The 20124-nt window shown below is 48.0% G+C and overlaps 1 protein-coding gene across 2 annotated transcripts in view; it reads right to left on the bottom strand.

Annotated features, from left to right (window-relative positions):
• LOC121324389 (thyroid hormone receptor alpha) overlaps positions 1-20124 on the bottom strand; it is a 50209-nt gene that overhangs the window by 8210 nt on the left and 21875 nt on the right. Inside the window, exons 2-6 of one of the 2 annotated variants that reach the window (XM_041266170.1) lie at positions 10281-10534; positions 4150-4211; positions 3666-3787; positions 2725-2872; positions 19-224 (exon numbers count right to left, since the gene is read on the bottom strand). In XM_041266170.1, coding sequence (XP_041122104.1) covers positions 19-224; positions 2725-2872; positions 3666-3787; positions 4150-4211; positions 10281-10336 — 594 coding nt within the window. In that variant the 5' untranslated portion in view covers positions 10337-10534. The remainder of the gene's footprint in view (positions 1-18; positions 225-2724; positions 2873-3665; positions 3788-4149; positions 4212-10280; positions 10535-20124) is intronic. The other variant, XM_041266171.1, reaches the window with a different exon arrangement.

Here is a 20124-nt window from a genome sequence, read left to right as displayed (position 1 = left end):
GGAGAGGCTCAGACTGACCAGGAACTTCCGCTTCTGTTTCCAGTGGGAGCCCTGTGCGTTGGTGTGCCGGTGAGCCTCAGTCACCATGTGGATCAGCTCCCACTCGGGGGCCGTGGGCTCGGGCCGGTCCTGCAGGGTCCGCAGCGTCTCCTCCTTCCTCCTGCGCTCGCGATTCTCCTCGATGAGCCGCCGCTTCGCCACACGCTTCGAGTCATCCAGGACCACTGCCGAACAGGAGGGGGAAGGGAAAAGCTGCACGTGTTAGTGTGTGTTACAGTGTGTGTTACAGTGCGTGTGTTACAGTGCGTGTGTTACAGTGTGTGTTACAGTGTGTGTTACACTGTGTGTTATGGGGTGCGTGTGTTACAGTGTGTGTTACAGTGTGTGTTATGGGGTGCGTGTGTTAGTGTGTGTTACAGTGCGTGTGTTACAGTGTGTGTTACAGTGCGTGTGTTACACTGTGTGTTACAGTGTGTGTTACACTGTGTGTTATGGGGTGCGTGTGTTACAGTGTGTGTTACACTGTGTGTTATGGGGTGCGTGTGTTACAGTGTGTGTTACACTGTGTGTTACGGGGTGCGTGTGTTACACAGTGTGTGTTACACTGTGTGTTACGGGGTGCGTGTGTTACAGTGTGTGTTACACTGTGTGTTACGGGGTGCGTGTGTTACAGTGTGTGTTACACTGTGTGTTACGGGGTGCGTGTGTCACAGTGTGTGTTACAGTGTGTGTTACGGGGTGTGTGTTATGGGGTGTCTGTGTTACAGTGTGTGTTACAGTGTGTGTTACGGGGTGCGTGTGTTACACTGTGTGTTACGGGGTGCGTGTGTTACAGGGTGTGTTACGGGGTGCGTGTGTTACAGTGTGTGTTACGGAGTGCGTGTGTTACAGTGTGTTACACTGTGTGTTACGGGGTGTGTGTGTTACAGTGTGTGTTAGTGTGTGGGGTGCGTGTGTTACACTGTGTGTTACGCTGTGTGTTACGGGGTGTGTGTTACACTGTGTGTTACGGGGTGCGTGTGTTACAGTGTGTGTTACGGGGTGCGTGTGTTACAGTGTGTGTTACACTGTGTGTTACGGGGTGTGTGTGTTACAGTGTGTGTTACAGGGTGTGTTACACTGTGTGTTAAGGGGTGCGTGTGTTACACTGTGTGTTACGGGGTGCGTGTGTTACAGTGTGTGTTATGGGGTGCGTGTGTTACAGTGTGTGTTACGGGGTGCGTGTGTTACAGTGTGTTACACTGTGTGTTACGGGGTGTGTGTGTTACAGTGTGTGTTACACTGTGTGTTACGGGGTGTGTGTGTTACAGTGTGTGTTACACTGTGTGTTATGGGGTGCGTGTGTTACAGTGTGTGTTACACTGTGTGTTATGGGGTGCGTGTGTTACAGTGTGTGTTACACTGTGTGTTACGGGGTGCGTGTGTTACAGGGTGTGTTACACTGTGTGTTACGGGGTGTGTGTGTTACACTGTGTGTTACGGGGTGCGTGTGTTACAGTGTGTGTTACACTGTGTGTTGTGGGGTGTGTGTGTTACAGTGTGTGTTACGGGGTGCGTGTGTTACAGTGTGTGTTACAGTGTGTGTTATGGGGTGTGTGTGTTACACTGTGTGTTACGGTGGTGTGTGTGTTACACTGTGTGTTACGGGGTGCGTGTGTTACAGTGTGTGTTACACTGTGTGTTACGGGGTGCGTGTGTTACAGTGTGTGTTACGGGGTGCGTGTGTTACAGTGTGTGTTACAGTGGGTGTGCGTGTGTTACACTGTGTGTTACAGTGTGTGTTACGGGGTGCGTGTGTTACACTGTGTGTTATGGGGTGCGTGTGTTACACTGTGTGTTACGGGGTGCGTGTGTTACAGTGTGTGTTACACTGTGTGTTACGGGGTGCGTGTGTTACACTGTGTGTTACGGGGTGCGTGTGTTACAGTGTGTGTTACGGGGTGCGTGTGTTACAGTGTGTGTTACACTGTGTGTTACGGGGTGCGTGTGTTACACTGTGTGTTACGGGGTGCGTGTGTTACAGTGTGTGTTACGGGGTGCGTGTGTTACACTGTGTGTTACGGGGTGCGTGTGTTACACTGTGTGTTACGGGGTGCGTGTGTTACAGTGTGTGTTACGGGGTGCGTGTGTTACAGGGTGTGTTACACTGTGTGTTACGGGGTGTGTGTGTTACACTGTGTGTTACGGGGTGCGTGTGTTACAGTGTGTGTTACGGGGTGCGTGTGTTACAGTGTGTGTTACGGGGTGCGTGTGTTACAGGGTGTGTTACACTGTGTGTTACGGGGTGTGTGTGTGTGTGTTACAGTGTGTGTTACACTGTGTGTTACGGGGTGTGTGTGTTACACTGTGTGTTACGGGGTGCGTGTGTTACACTGTGTGTTACGGGGTGCGTGTGTTACACTGTGTGTTACGGGGTGCGTGTGTTACACTGTGTGTTACGGGGTGCGTGTGTTACAGTGTGTGTTACGGGGTGCGTGTGTTACAGTGTGTGTTACGGGGTGCGTGTGTTACAGGGTGTGTTACACTGTGTGTTACGGGGTGTGTGTGTTACAGTGTGTGTTACAGGGTGTGTTACACTGTGTGTTACGGGGTGCGTGTGTTACACTGTGTGTTACGGGGTGCGTGTGTTACACTGTGTGTTACGGGGTGCGTGTGTTACAGGGTGTGTTACACTGTGTGTTACGGGGTGTGGTGCGTGGTTGCGGGCGCAGTCCTGTTACTCACAGTCCATGGCCATGCCCGCAGTGATGCATTTCTTGAAGCGGCACAGCTGGCACTGGTTGCGTGTGATCTTGTCGATGATGCAGCTGCCATCGTACTTGCAGGAGTAGGCGGGGTGCAGGTTCTTCTGGATTGTGCGCCGGAAAAAACCCTTGGGGGGGGGTTTAGAGAGACATACCATCAGCACAGCATCCGAGCCAGGCTGCAGCAACACTATGAGATTCACAACACACATGACAGCGACTTTAGCTGTTGTACAATAATATGAAAATTGATGGAAACAAGACTCCTATTGCACAGCAGTTTCACCAATTCCAGGTTTTACTACCAGCTTGATTAGCCCCAGCGTGTTTATGTAACAAGTTGATGTCTTACTAAACGCACAGTAAAACCAGGAATGGATCACACTGCTGTGCACCAGGAGTCTTATTTCCATCCCTGCGAAGTTTACTAAACAGATGATGCTTTAGGGAGTTTTCTGCTAATTTTAAACATTCGTTTTTTTTTTTTTTTTTTTTTTTTATTTAGAATCTCCAATTATTAAAAAAATTCTCCCAGTTTGGAATGCACAATTATTGTTATTTTCCTCCTTCACCTTGGCGATCCCACCTCCCCCAGCCTGGGAGCGCCAAAGCCAGTGCGGTCCCCCCCCCCCCCGAAGTCCCCAGCGAAGACCGACTGCCTCGCGCAACCAGGATTTGAACTTGCGATCTCTGGTTGTATGACTCACCCTAACAACACGTCAATAATATTCAAGAACTGTGCTTCTACCCAAGGCTAGAGACTGTCCTTGCAGTCTTTTCAAAATGCATTAAAATCCTGACAGGGGCGTAATAAAGACAGTGCTGCACTGTGAAGCTCAATGAACCACGTAAGGCCTCGAGCCGTGCACTGCTGGTGCGTGTGTGCGTGTGTGTGTTAGCGGAGCGTGTGCGTGTGTGTACCTTGCAGCCCTCGCAGGTGATGCAGCGGTAGTGGTACCCAGTAGCCTTGTCCCCGCACACCACGCAAGGCTCGTCCTTCTCCAGGTAGCTGGGGATGTACCCTGAAACAGAGAGGCTCAGCGCTAGGGGGGCAGCACCAGCCAGCCGGGGCGCTCGTGTTACCAGAGGAGTCCACAATCAAAACATCACAATGAGGAGTCCACAGCATCAAAAAACAGCAGGGCACCACTGCCACTGGTACTGCCACGAAACCCAGTCTCTAATCGCACCACACAGAGTCGCAGTCATGAGTCAGATCACGGGGGTAGACAAGTTATTGGAAGAAACGATCCTTTATGTTTTAACAGCAAAGCCAATTGACTGCTTAACAGCGCTACAGTGAAAACGTCCATAAAACTGTAATAAACGCCATTTTTAAAAAGCAGATTTTAGAAAGCGGCCGTAAGCAATGACTAATAAATCAGGGCGAGGCTTCGTTCCTTACCAGACATGCTCTTCACAGAACATTGACTGTTCTTTCTTTTCCTCTTCGAACCATCGAGCCACCTGGAGAGAGAGGGGAGGGGGGGAAGGGGGGGTGCAGGGAGGGAGGGAGAGAAGGAAAAAGAAAGATAGCGTGAACCTCACATCGCAACACACAGGACTGAAGTCCTTTATTACTGCAACACCCATAAACAAAACAAAACAAAACAAAAAAATACTTAAGGGGTTCACTCTGTGAAACCAGCCTTATAACTTACAGCTAGTTTCACTGACCTTGACTGCTATTTATGTGTTCGTATTTTTTCTGTGGCACCACTCTGCTGGAAATTCTGTGTTACATAATTGACGTACACGCACACACACACGCACATATACACGCAAGCACACACGTTTCACGTGGATCCTCTTCCCCTTACACAACTTCACCATCAGCACGCTGCATGCAACTGCAGAAAGACTCCATCGCCGCCCTGCTATTGGACTGACGTGTACCCATCGGGAGTTCTTTTTTCATGCATTTCATGCACGAATCAGCAGCATTCAGAAATACAACGAGGATAGACAAACAAACTGGGAGAACCGAAACTCACCTGGCAATTAAACTAGACATGAGCGCTCCTTGCAATCAAGTCTAAATCTTATGAGCATGGCTTGACTGAACCGCTCCCTCCTTCCCTCCTCCACTCCCCACTAAAGGAACGCATGCCTCCCCTCCCTCCCCTCCTCTCTCAGCTGTGTGAAGGGGTGCGTGCAGCCAGACTCTGCAGAGTGTAGGATTGATGGAGCTCCTCGCGGAGCAGTCAATGAAACTAATTTGAGCTGACACTTGCACACACTGCACACACAGTAGAGCAGAGAGCAGAGCACACACAGCACAGCTCACACGCACAGCACACACAGCACAGCACGCACAGCACAGCACAGCACACACAGCACAGCACGCACAGCACAGCACAGCACACACAGCACAGCAGAAGAGAGCAGAGCTCACACACACAGCACACACAGCATAGCACACACAGTAGAGCAGAGAGCAGAGCACAGCACAGCACAGCACAGCACAGCACAGCACAGCACAGCACACACAGCACAGCACACACAGCACAGCACAGCACAGCACAGCACAGCACAGCACAGCACAGCACAGCACAGCACAGCACAGCACACACACACAGCACACACAGCACAGCACACACAGTAGAGCAGAGAGCAGAGCACACACAGCACAGCATGCACAGCACAGGACACACAGCAGCACAGCACACACAACACAGCACACACACACAGCAGAGCAGAAGAGAGCAGAGCTCACACACACAGCTCACACACACAGCAGAGCAGAGAGCAGAGCACACACAGCACAGGACACACAGCACGCACAACACAGCACACACAACACAGCACGCACAACACAGTAGAGCAGAGAGCAGAGCACACACAGCACAGCACGCACAGCACACACACACAGCAGCACAGCACACACAACACAGCACACACAGCACAGCACAGCACAGCACACAGCAGCACACACAGCACAGCACAGCACAGCACGCACAGCACAGCACGCACAGCACAGCAGAGCAGAAGAGAGCAGAGCACACACACACAGCACACACAGTACAGCAGAGCACAGAGCAGAGCACACACAGCACAGCACACACGCACAGCACAGCACAGCACAGCACAGCACAGCACAGCACAGCACACACAGCACAGCACACACACACAGCACACACAGCACACACAGCACAGCACACACAGCAGAGCAGAGAGCAGAGCACACACAGCACAGCACACACAACACAGCACACACAACACAGCACACACAGCACAGCACGCACAGCACAGCACGCACAGCACAGCACACACAGCAGAGATGAGCAGAGGAGAGCACACACAGCAGAGCAGAGCACAACACAACTCAAACAGCACAACTCAGCACAACACAACACAGCACAACTCAGCAGAACAGCACAACACAACTCAACACAACACAACTCAGTAGAGCACAACACAACACAGCTCACACTAAGCGTTTCTACACAGGCTAAGTTAAAGCATTCAGGAGGGGCCATGTTAACAGACATTAAAAGGGATCATTCATTTATACACAAGCCTTCTATAACTAACACTCGTGTCTATTTTTAGTGCCACGTTTATTTCTCCCTCCAGCAAATGACATTTCATCCTTGCATTAGTTTTGCACGATCGTTAAAATCCTTCATTCAAAAGACTGCCAACACGTTCAAAACTCTTAACCAAAAACAGAACCGAAACACATTTTCACATGTTTCCATACGAAATGCTAAAGAGAAGCTCGATTGATAATTACTGCATCACTACATATGAGGCCGTGAGGAAACAGCCGCAGTTTGTGACAACACGAAGCAGGCTGCAGAACTTGGTGGTCGTGGTCCACACCGAGGTGAACAACAACCATAACTGACCAGACAGTGAACAGAGGCCTGTCCTTGAGAGCAGCTGGACCGGCCATCCAACCCAATCTGAAGAGGTCAGCTGTAGCCTCAATAATCCCAACATTGCATACTGAGAACCGGTGATTGTTGAAAAGGTGCGTTTACAGTAGCCTTACACGTGCATTACGGTACTCTGTGATTCCAGAATTGAAAAGAATAGAGACAATGACGGTGTATCGCTGTGTCCTCACTGATGAGCAGGAGCTGGCCATAACAGAAAGGGTACAAGCCAAGAATGACATTCCCCTCAGGGAAATCCAACGCGAACATTGCTGGTGACAACAACTTGTTTTCAAGGGATTGATTCGATAAGCACTGTCGCAATCGGACGTCTTTTGAAAAGGCACCAAATCGCAATGAAGCAGATCTAGTTGGTCCCTTTGCAAAGAAAACCACAGTTCTGAGAATTGTGAAAGTTAAGTGGAAATCACAACTGAACATCTTTATTTTTATTTTTTTTCACAGAGAAGGACGGGGTTTGATGCCAGTGTCGACACGGATTCCTTTACATGGATGAAGCTGGCTTCAATCTGGCCAAACGCAGATGCCGCGGTCGGACCCTCATCTGCCAGCGTGCCACGGTCGATGTGCCAGGGCAGCGTGGTGGGAACACCCCTACGCGTGCCGCCATTTCCGAGAATGGTGTTGTGGCACGAAGCCCATTGCTAGGGGCATGCAATTCAGTACATCTGCTGAACTTCCTGGATGAGTTGCACAATCGCCTCGTACAGCCAGATGCAGTAATCCCATTTGTCGTGGTGTGGGACAATGTCAATTTCCATCATACAGTGGTAGTGCGATAGCGGTCTGCAGCACATCCACCATTCCTAATGATGTCCCTGCCACCCTATTCCCCGTTCCTTAACCCTATTGAGGAGTTATTTTCAGCCTGGAGGTGGAAGGTGTACGATTGGCACCCATATGAGCAAGCCACCCTTCTCCAGGCAATGGATGAAGCCTGTGACGACATTACAGCACAGCAATGCCAGGGACCTTCATTCAAGAAGGTTTTTTCCACGCTGCCTTACAAACGAAGACATTAGATGTCAATGAAAATCTGTGGCCACAAGCACAAGATAGGCTTGATGCTCAGGGATTGCTGATCTATGCATTTGCATAGTATTGTATTAGACCTTATTTTGTATATTTACCTGAAAGTATTTATATTCTTTGGTTCACTATAATTTAGAGCCCTTTAGCCATTGTCACGATGTCACAGTGTAGCACAGATCTATAATCGCTAGGGAGTTGTCACGCTGTCACAGTGTAGCACAGATATATAATCGCTAGGGAGTTGTCACGCTGTCACAGTGTAGCACAGATATATAATCGCTAGGGAGTTGTCACGCTGTCACAGTGTAGCACAGATATATAATCGCTAGGGAGTTGTCACGCTGTCACAGTGTAGCACAGATATATAATCGCTAGGGAGTTGTCACGCTGTCACAGTGTAGCACAGATATATAATCGCTAGGGACTTGTCACGCTGTCACAGTGTAGCACAGATATATAATCGCTAGGGAGTTGTCACGCTGTCACAGTGTAGCACAGATATATAATCGCTAGGGAGTTGTCACGCTGTCACAGTGTAGCACAGATATATAATCGCTAGGGAGTTGTCACGCTGTCACAGTGTAGCACAGATATATAATCGCTAGGGAGTTGTCACGCTGTCACAGTGTAGCACAGATATATAATCGCTAGGGAGTTGTCACGCTGTCACAGTGTAGCACAGATATATAATCGCTAGGGAGTTGTCACGCTGTCACAGTGTAGCACAGATATATAATCGCTAGGGAGTTGTCACGCTGTCACAGTGTAGCACAGATATATAATCGCTAGGGAGTAGTCACGTGCATACGGAACAGGGAGGAGTGATTCCATATATCATCTGACAAGGGGAGCTTGTACAACGCTGTCACAGTAGAACAGATCCTATAATTCGCTAGGGAGTTTGTCCACGCTCGTCACAGTGTAGCACAGATATATATCGCGAGGGAGTTGTCACGCTGTCACCTCACATATATAATCTGAGGGACGGCTTTTCTGTACGTTCAGTATTGTTTATCACATTCTATATAACCTATGGTGAGTTTATGTCGGACTAACAGTAGTAGCACAGATATAGAAATCGCGTAGGGATTGTTTGTGATTCCACATCCCCCTTCAAGCACAGATATATAATCGCTAGGAGTTGTCACCTGTAACAGTGTAGCACAAGATCTATAATCGCATTTAGGGAGTTGTCACGCTGTCACATGTATAACAGCATAGAAATTAGGTTGTATTGTCCAGCCTTCCACGACTCCACGATATATATCGCTACGGAATTTTCAGCTCTGTCTCTAGTAGCAGACTGAGACATGACTGAGATATTCATCGCGTAGCCAATTTTCAACCCTCCCATCCACCATCCTCTCAGCCAATCTTCTGCCATGCTAGGAGTTGGTCACGCAGTCAGTCCGTTCACCAGATCTCCGTCTACTCTCCTCTCTCTCTCTCTCTCTCTCTCTCTCTCTCTCTTGTGTCTGTGGAGCGAGAGAGAGAACAGCCCTAGTGACTGTTCTCATCCGGTCGTACAGTGTCTCAAGGGACAACTGAATTTAGTCTCACTTCCGTCCCCCTTCAATCAACAGGATTAGCAGGGCAGATGTACTGATTCCCAGCCTCCCACAATATAGCATAACAATGGCTCGTCATTTGAGCTCTCTCGTCTCCTCTCAGCTAGTCTCGTCACGGGCCCAAGTAGCGACTCCTTCTTCTGACTCAATCTACATCTCGTTGATGTCATAGTCATCTCGATCGAATTCGCCATCAAGAACGATCTCATACTTAGAATGCTCAATTATTTCTTCGCACATTGCTTGCCTCGTCAAAACAGCTGTCAGTTATTTCTCCCTGTGACTTGTAAAATCACATGTGGTAACATTTGCAAGCTTCATGTTGATTCAGCCTTTTCTATAGACAATACATGGAAACAAATCTTGTCCGAGTTGGTAATTGATCCGACTTGCTGATAATCGGCGAGCACCACTAATAAAACAGCTCACTGAATGGCATTAGACTTTCCTTCTGTTTATGCACACCCGCTAAAAGGCCAATAAGATACCTCATTTGGAATAGAACGAGACTAAGCATAGTGACTTAATGCATGTGCTTTGTCATCGCTATTTTCGCCATCTCGATTACATAATTGATACGACGCGAGTAAGGCTTAATAAGACTCTTTGCATGGGCGTCCGGTGCTTTCATGATGTCTTATGAACTGCTGTTTCGTTTACTCTCTCTCTTTTTCGCCATCCACTCAAGAGGCAGCTGTCAGTCCCTGTGACTGTAAATCACTGTGTGTTGTGCAAGTTCATATTTCAGATTTTTATAGTACAGTGAACCAATGAAATGATCGATTGATTATTGATCGGCATTGCTATTATTTTGCGAGCCCAATAAAACACTCCTTGATTGATTAAAATTGCTCTGGTGCCCTAGGTATATACTAATTGATAGACGGTAGCTATTATAACTCAATGCATGTGCTGTATTGCTATATGCATGCTTTCATGTGTATTGAAGGCTTCATAAGAGTTCACACATTTTTCTGCCTTGTTTATATTGAATAGTGAGGTTCTCAATGCATCGGTAAAGTGGGTGGGCTCACCTTTTCTCTTCTCCCTCTGATTGGTTGCGATCCTGCTCTTTGGGCATGTGTTCCATTCACCTCAATTCCATTCAGCAGCCAATCACGCGAGACTGAGGCAGGCCCCACCCTCCAATGCAGGCTTGGCATTCGCGGGTTCCGATTGGTTGAGCTGCAGCGGCGGTGCTGCCGCGGGGGTTACCAGGGCGACACCACCTGGTGACATCAGAGACACGCCCACACTCCTATTGGCTAATGGGACTCCAGAAAAAAATCTGCAATAAAAAAAAGGGTATGGTTGGATTGATTTAGTGCGACTCAACTATTAGTTAACTAGTTTAAAGTAAGATTTTCACTGGTGCAATTTAAAGGATGCACAAATTAACAGCATGTTGCCCACACTCCTTAAAAGTTTTTGAAATTGTGACTCTTCCTTGCCTTTTAATAGAACAGGGAGGGAGGGCTTTTGTCACGCTTTTGATCCCCCTGCACATGCAGCAGTGAGTCGGTGACACACATAGCCACACACATGCATGCACTATCCCAGGAAGAAGGAATGAGACACTGGACACAGAGTGTAACCTCCTTTGAACAGCAGAGCGTTAAAACGAGCAGAGAGGCTCCTGAGTGGCACATCCAGTAAAGACGCTCAGCGTAAAGGGCAGGATGGCCCTATAGCCTGGACGGAGCTGGTTCCAGGCTTTTCCACTGCCGGGAGTTCCCAGGGGGTGGTGCACAACTGGCCAAGCGCCGTCCGGGGGGTTAGGGCTTAGGTCGGCCAGGGTGTCGTCAGCTCACCGTGCACCAGCGACCCCTGTAGTCTGGCCAGGCGCCTGCAGACTTGCCTGTAAGCTGCCCAGAGCTGCGTTGTCCTCCGACACTGTAGCTCTGAGGTGGCTGCATGGTGGGCCTGCAGAGTGAAAAGAATCGGTCTGCTAACGGCACACGCTTCGGAGGACAGCGTGTGTTCGTCTTCGCCGCTCCCGAGTCAGCGTGGGGGTGGTAGCAATGATCTGAGCCTACAAATAATTCCAAATTGGGAGATGAAAATGATAAAAACAATTGCCAACTACTAAATAAAAAAACAACAGAGTCAATCACATCACACACAGAGACTCAGAGAACAGAAGCCTGATCACAGAGCACGATTGAAACACATTGCACACATTTAAACACTCTTCCCTTCCAGGAGCCACCGAGAGGCCTACACCACACAGCATTCCTCAGCTCTCACCACTACAGCCACGCTGCCTTTATCTCGCAGCTGGTTCCTTGCTGAAGGTTTCGGAAGTGATAGTAAACTCTGTGTTCACACACTCTGGTTTCTTTACACACACAGAGTCTCTCCAAACCACAGCACAGCTCTCTCTCTCCCTCTCCCTCTTGCTCTGTGTATTTGTGAGTCGAAGGAAGGAACGTGGGGGGCGGGGAGGCATTTCTCAAAACAGCTCAGTTGCCTCGTTCAGTCCAGACAGACACATCTGCAATGCCAAGGGGGAATTTTCCATTGGCTGTTTACTGGGCAGGGTAGGAGAGTAAAGAGCTGCTTTCGCATGCTGACAGAGACACAGACTGCTCTGCGCTACAGATTGTTAGAGAACAAAAAAGTAAATGCATCGAGGCTGGCTGGTTCATACCAGGAGGTTCAAAGGAGGGCTTCAAATCCTGGTTCAGCCACTGACTCACTGTGTGTGAGACCCTGAGCAAATCACTGAACCTCCTTGTGCTGCAGGAGGTTCTACGAGGGCTTGAATCCTTGTTTGCTCCAGGATAACCTTCACCTGAGACGTCGTCGGCTTCACTACGGATGTCAAGCTTCTGGGGGTCAGAGACCTTCAGCGAAAACGCTTTGGATAAAAATTCTACAATGACTGCTTTGGATAATAATAATAATAATAATAATAATAATAATAATAATAATAATATAAAAATAAATAAAAGCAATACAGCAAATCCCTAAATGGAGATCTAATAATATGGGCCCAGCTGCCTTTGCATAGAAAGCATCTGACCTTTGACTGTTTTTATGATTGTTTTAAGTGTTTTTATCCCATTTTGGATGATTTGTCTCTTTTTTGCCATTGACTTTATACTGTAGTTATTTCTTGCCAAGACCCCCCCCCACTCCCACTCCCACACCCATCCCACTCCCACTCCCACTCCCACTCCCACTCCCACTCCCACTCCCACTCCCCTAAAGTTGCTTCATTTAGTAGATATGGATTTTTTTTTTAGATATTGTTTTTTTTTTTTTTTTGTGTGGTCCGTTTCCAAAAGGATCTCAAACCCCCAAACTCTCTCTGTTTTACCTGGGCTGCAGTGTGGAAGGCAGTGGGTTTGAGTAGCTCAGTGGTTAGAGTGCTGGGCTGCAGTGTGGAAGGCAGTGGGTTTGAGTAGCTCAGTGGTTAGAGTGCTGGGCTGCAGTGTGGAAGGCAGTGGGTTTGAGTAGCTCAGTGGTTAGAGTGCTGGGCTGCAGTGTGGAAGGCAGTGGGTTTGAGTAGCTCAGTGGTTAGAGTGCTGGGCTGCAGTGTGGAAGGCAGTGGGTTTGAGTAGCTCAGTGGTTAGAGTGCTGTGTGTGGTCAACGTACATGCATGTAACGCACGTGCCACACGCACGCACGCACACACACACACACTCACACACTCACAGATGCACATGCATGCACGCACACACTCACACACACACACGCACACACTCACACACACACGCACATGAATGCACGCACACACTCACACACTCACACACACAGCTGACTGCTGAGGCTAGCTGAGCCCAGAGCCTTGAATGAAAACAGGCCAGGCCCCCATCCCCCTCGCAGACTAACACAGCCAGGCCAGTCTGGCAAGATAGGAATGAACGGGCTGTGCCAAGAATGTGGCCGCATTCAAAAACAAGCAAACCAGAACCTTCCATCACTCCCTCCCTCACTCCCTCCTTCCCTGCCTTCCATCACTCCCTCCCTCACTCCCACACTCCCTCCTTCCCTGCCTTCCATCACTCCCTCCCTCACTCCCACACTCCCTCCTTCCCTATCTTCCATCACTCCCTCCTTCACTCCCACACTCCCTCCTTCCCTGCCTTCCATCACTCCCTCCCTCACTCCCATACTCCCTCTTTCCCTGCCTTCCACACTCCCTCCCTGTCTGTGCCCCCCCTGCTCTTTTTATGATAAACAACCACACTCAAGGTCTCTGATACAAACACAACTAGACAGGGAAAAAACACAGACACGGTCATCACCCTTAATAATAATGAGCGCTAGTCTAAGCACTCTCCACTCCCAGCTCTGCAGCGCTGTCATTACCAGCAGTCTAAACACACCCCACTCTCAGCAGCACTGTCATTACCAGCACATTAATAATAATGAGCACTAGTCTACACACTGCACTCTCAGCTCTGCAGCGCTGTCATTACCAGCACATTAATAATAATGAGCGCTAGTCTACACTCTCCACTCTCAGCTCTGCAGCGCTGTCATTACCAGCACATTAATAATAATGAGCGCTAGTCTAAACACTCTCCACTCTCAGCTCTGCAGCGCTGTCATTACCAGCACATTAATAATAATGAGCGCTAGTCTAAACACTCTCCACTCTCAGCTCTGCAGCGCTGTCATTACCAGCACATTAATAATAATGAGCGCTAGTCTAAACACTCTCCACTCTCAGCTCTGCAGCGCTGTCATTACCAGCACATTAATAATAATGAGCGCTAGTCTAAACACTCCACTCTCAGCTCTGCAGCGCTGTCATTACCAGCACCTTAATAATAATGAGCACTAGTCTAAACACACTCCACTCTCAGCTCTCCAGCGCTGTCATTACCAGCACATTAATAATAATGAGCACTAGTCTAAACACTCCACTCTCAGCTCTGCAGCGCTGTCATTACCAGCACATTAATAATAATGAGCGCTAGTCTAAACACTCCACTCTCAGCTCTGCAGCGCTGTCATTACCAGCACATTAATAATAATGAGCGCTAGTCTAAACACTCTCCACTCTCAGCTCTGCAGCGCTGTCATTACCAGCACATTAATAATAATGAGCACTAGTCTAAACACACTGCACTCTCAGCTCTGCAGCGCTGTCATTACCAGCACCTTAATAATAATGAGCGCTAGTCTAACACACTGCACTCTCAGCTCTGCAGCGCTGTCATTACCAGCACATTAATAATAATGAGCGCTAGTCTAAACACTCTCCACTCTCAGCTCTGCAGCGCTGTCATTACCAGCACATTAATAATAATGAGCGCTAGTCTAAACACTCTCCACTCTCAGCTCTGCAGCGCTGTCATTACCAGCACATTAATAATAATGAGCACTAGTCTAAACACTGCACTCTCAGCTCTGCAGCGCTGTCATTACCAGCACATTAATAATAATGAGCGCTAGTCTAAACACTCTCCACTCTCAGCTCTGCAGCGCTGTCATTACCAGCACATTAATAATAATGAGCGCTAGTCTAAACACTCTCCACTCTCAGCTCTGCAGCGCTGTCATTACCAGCACCTTAATAATAATGAGCGCTAGTCTAAACACTCTCCACTCTCAGCTCTGCAGCGCTGTCATTACCAGCACATTAATAATAATGAGCGCTAGTCTAAACACACTCCACTCTCAGCTCTGCAGCGCTGTCATTACCAGCACATTAATAATAATGAGCGCTAGTCTAAACACTCTCCACTCTCAGCTCTGCAGCGCTGTCATTACCAGCACCTTAATAATAATGAGCGCTAGTCTACACACTCTCCACTCTCAGCTCTGCAGCGCTGTCATTACCAGCACATTAATAATAATGAGCGCTAGTCTAAACACTCTCCACTCTCAGCTCTGCAGCGCTGTCATTACCAGCACATTAATAATAATGAGCGCTAGTCTACACACTGCACTCTCAGCTCTGCAGCGCTGTCATTACCAGCACATTAATAATAATGAGCGCTAGTCTACACACTGCACTCTCAGCTCTGCAGCGCTGTCATTACCAGCACATTAATAATAATGAGCGCTAGTCTAAACACTCTCCACTCTCAGCTCTGCAGCGCTGTCATTACCAGCACATTAATAATAATGAGCGCTAGTCTAAACACTCTCCACTCTCAGCTCTGCAGCGCTGTCATTACCAGCACATTAATAATAATGAGCACTAGTCTACACACTGCACTCTCAGCTCTGCAGCGCTGTCATTACCAGCACATTAATAATAATGAGCGCTAGTCTAAACACTCTCCACTCTCAGCTCTGCAGCGCTGTCATTACCAGAACATTAATAATAATGAGCACTAGTGTAAACACTCCACTCTCAGCTCTGCAGCGCTGTCATTACCAGCACCTTAATAATAATGAGCGCTAGTCTACACACTGCACTCTCAGCTCTGCAGCGCTGTCATTACCAGCACATTAATAATAATGAGCGCTAGTCTAAACACTCTCCACTCTCAGCTCTGCAGCGCTGTCATTACCAGCACATTAATAATAATGAGCGCTAGTCTACACACTGCACTCTCAGCTCTGCAGCGCTGTCATTACCAGCACATTAATAATAATGAGCACTAGTCTACACACTGCACTCTCAGCTCTGCAGCGCTGTCATTACCAGCACATTAATAATAATGAGCGCTAGTCTAAACACTCTCCACTCTCAGCTCTCCAGCGCTGTCATTACCAGCACATTAATAATAATGAGCACTAGTCTAAACACACTGCACTCTCAGCTCTGCAGCGCTGTCATTACCAGCACATTAATAATAATGAGCGCTAGTCTAAACACTGCACTCTCAGCTCTGCAGCGCTGTCATTACCAGCACATTAATAATAATGAGCGCTAGTCTACACACTGCACTCTCAGCTCTGCAGCGCTGTCATTACCAGCACATTAATAATAATGAGCGCTAGTCTAAACACTCTCCACTCTCAGCTCTGCAGCGCTGTCATTACCAGCACATTAATAATAATGAGCGCTAGTCTAAACACTCTCCACTCTCAGCTCTGCAGCGCTGTCATTACCAGCACATTAATAATAATGAGCGCTAGTCTAAACACTCTCCACTCTCAGCTCTGCAGCGCTGTCATTACCAGCACATTAATAATAATGAGCACTAGTGTACACACTGCACTCTCAGCTCTGCAGCGCTGTCATTACCAGCACATTAATAATAATGAGCACTAGTGTACACACTGCACTCTCAGCTCTGCAGCGCTGTCATTACCAGCACATTAATAATAATGAGCGCTAGTCTACACACTGCACTCTCAGCTCTGCAGCGCTGTCATTACCAGCACATTAATAATAATGAGCGCTAGTCTACACACTGCACTCTCAGCTCTGCAGCGCTGTCATTACCAGCACATTAATAATAATGAGCGCTAGTCTAAACACTCTCCACTCTCAGCTCTGCAGCGCTGTCATTACCAGCACATTAATAATAATGAGCGCTAGTCTAAACACTCTCCACTCTCAGCTCTGCAGCGCTGTCATTACCAGCACATTAATAATAAGCGCTAGTCTAAACAGAGCGCTAGTCTCCAAATAGTCAATTTAATGATCTCCAGACTGCAGATAACCCACACAATACAGTAGGTGTTTATTTGTGGGAGAGCACAGTGTTGAACTGTGGTCCCGCTGGTCTGTGAGCTGTATAAAGCTGAAACAGTGGAAGCAGAGCACCTGAATGGGAGGCTGGACCCTGCAGCTAAGTGAAACACTTACTCAATCTCTCCAAACATTTCCTGTCTGGAAGGGGGGTGGGGCTTCTCCTTACTTCATTCAGGAGGAATCCTGGGCAAGCAAACGATTTAGAGAGAGAGAGAGAGAGAGAGAGAGAGAGAGAGAGAGAGAGAGAGAGAGAGAGAGAGAGAGAGAGAGAGAGAACAAGGGAGAGAGAAAGAGAGAGAGAAAGAAAGAGAGAGAGAGAGTGAGAGCGAACAAGGGAGAGAAAGAGAGAGGGAGGGAGAGAGGGAGAGAGCAAGGGAGAGAGAGAGAGCGAGTAAGAGAACGAGGGAGAGAATGAGAAACTGAGAAACATGACAAAAGAAAGAGAAAAAGAACTACAGAGAGAAGAAAAAGAAAAAGGGAGAATGAGAGAAAAAGAAAGAGAAAGGAAAGAGACAGAGGAAAGAGAGGAGCAGAGTTGTCTCTGTTTGCTCAAGGCTGGAGTCGACCACGCGACTCTGCTGGAGAGCCTGGCTGGTCTGCAGGAGTGGTAGCTGGCAGTCTGCCACACAACACAGCCCTGTCCGACACACTCTTTCACCTTTTATTACAATATTAAAGTCATTAGAAAGAGAGCTTTGAAAAGCAACTGCACTCTCTCGGAACTGTGCTCAGCCAGACAGTGGGACAAGCGCCCTGCGAGGAGGCGAGGAGGCGAGGAGGCGAGGAGGGGTGCACATCGCTTAAGTGCACAGCCCAGTGCATTTCTCGTAGGGTAGATACCAAGGATAGACTCCTTTGCAAGGGTGTCCCGGACCCAGCAAACTAACCGTCCTGCACACACCATCCATACAGTGACCAATAACCAACACAGGCACAGGGAACGCAACAAGAACAACTGCATAGCAGTTTGACCCATTCCTGGTTTTAGTAAGACACTCCTGAGCTTGTCGTCTGTACACACTGGGGCTAATCAAACTGGTAGCAAAACCTGGAATGGATCAAACTGCTGTGCAACAGGAGTCTTGTTTCCATTCCATTTCCATTCACGCCCTACAGAGAACTCTCTAAACAGCTCCCCTGGTGGTGGGAGGAGGGAAGACAAACAGATTTATCTACTGTAAAATGGTCTCAATACTGGTACAAATTCTACTGCCAGTTAAAAATCAATAAATAAATAAATAAATAAATAAAGTGTGCTTACTGCCAGGGTGGGAGAAACAGAAATGTTTAGATTTTATTGTTCATTTTCGGTCATCTGATATTGTAGTTATATCAACCCTTTCATGAATAAAATACAAAAGTTTTCAACACCTGTACTGACATATATATATTATATGATATATATATATATATATATATATATATATATATATATATATATATATATATGATATATATATATACATAAGGTAATACATATATTTGTAATCTTCTTTCAAAAAAAAAATCTTTAGTCAAAGTTTACGCCAGACTATAAAAGGGTCTGAACTTGTCCCTTTACTGTTACTGGATTGACAATGAATACGATGATAATATAATAATAATAATAATAATAATAATGTTATATTATAAGATATAAGGTAATATATATTTGTTAATCTTATTATCATGCACCCATATAAACAATTGAAAGACAAAATATTTTATATTCATCTATATATCTATCGATTACGTAGCTAGACATATTTTTGCTTAAAAAAAAGCCCGCGAATCACACTGAGACATATATATCACGAATGACACTGTCGGGATGGGGGAGAGGGAAGACGGGACGCTTGGGGGGAAAGGGAGACAGGAGAAAAGTGACCTGTGAATCCCTCTACCCCCTCTCCCCTCTCTCCCCCCCTAGGGGAGATCCCCAGGGAGAGGGGAGGACCCCTCCCCCCTCTCCCCTCTAAGAACAGGGGAGAAGGGACTAGATGGGGAGGGGAGATACTCCTCTGTCCCCTCTGGGGGAAATCTCCTCCCTTCTCCCCTCTCCCCTCTATTCTACGGGGGATGGGAGAATGGGGGATCCCCTCTCCCCTCTACCCCTCTGGAGATATTCCTTCTTCCCTCTGGGACCCTCTATCCCCTCCCCTCCCCTCTCCCACCTGATGGGGACCCTCTAGGGGGAGATGGGAGATGGGGCCCCCCTACCCCTCCTAATATTCTTTCCCTCTACCCTCTACCCCCTCCCTTCTCCCCCCTCTCCCCTCTACCCCCTCCCCCTCTCCCCCTCCTACCCCCTTCTATCCCTCTCCCCTCTCCCCCCTCCCCTCTCCCCCTCTCTCCCCTACTCCCCTCTCCCCCCTACCCCCCTCCCCCTCTCCCCCTCCTATCCCTCTGGGACTCTCCCCCTCCCCGCCTCTACCCCTCTACCCTCCCCTCTACCCCTCTAGATGGGGAGCTCCCTCTCCCCCCCCTCTACCCCTCTACCCCTCTCCCCCTACCCCTCCCCCCTCTACCCTAGGGAAGAATGGGAAAGTGGGAGAGGGGGAGATGGGATGCAATTATCTCTATTGCAACACAGACTGCAAACAAACCGGTGCCCTGTGGGAACTAACATTGTCGGTAATTAACTGAATTAGCATTGTCAGTAATTAACTGAAAATGAGTCGTGACAGTGTTTAAAATCCAGCTTTATTCCATCAAAACACTGCACGGTTGTATCTGAATTCACGACAAACTAACCCTTAGAATAAAAGAAAGCAGCGTGTCTCTAACGCTATATAATTTAAATGTATTATTATTATTATTATTATTATTGTTATTATTATTAGTCGACATGCTGTCAATGTGCTTTATCACACTTTGCTTGGCTTTTACCACCAGGGTAGCTTTTATACAGATTCGCCGCGGTTCCTGCCTCGCAGTGCACAGGACAAACGCGAGGAGGCGCTCTTGGTCTCGATGGAGAGATTGCATAACCGACCCCGTGTTGTTTTCAGCCGGACCGGGTGCCTGACAGCGCTCTGAGCGGCACAGCGTTTCACCCACCCGGGTTTAAAACGCGCAGGGCGGCTGCAACAAGAGTCGTTTTCTTTATGAAGAACACGTGGGCTGCTGGCATTGTTAATCTCTCCCCTCTCCTAATACTTACCTCGAGGCGCATTCCTATTGAAATGTTTTCCCCGGCCGTGCCCAACGCCTAACGCATTTCATTGAAAAAAAAAAAGCTGTTATTGGTTATTGAGGTATTTCCAGTGAAGCGCAACATTTCACACTA

Source organism: Polyodon spathula, chromosome 12 (assembly GCF_017654505.1).
Source record: "Polyodon spathula isolate WHYD16114869_AA chromosome 12, ASM1765450v1, whole genome shotgun sequence".
Classification (NCBI taxonomy): Eukaryota; Metazoa; Chordata; class Actinopteri; order Acipenseriformes; family Polyodontidae; genus Polyodon; species Polyodon spathula.
Note: the sequence above shows the minus strand (reverse complement) of the source record. Positions and strands in the feature narration are given on the sequence as shown.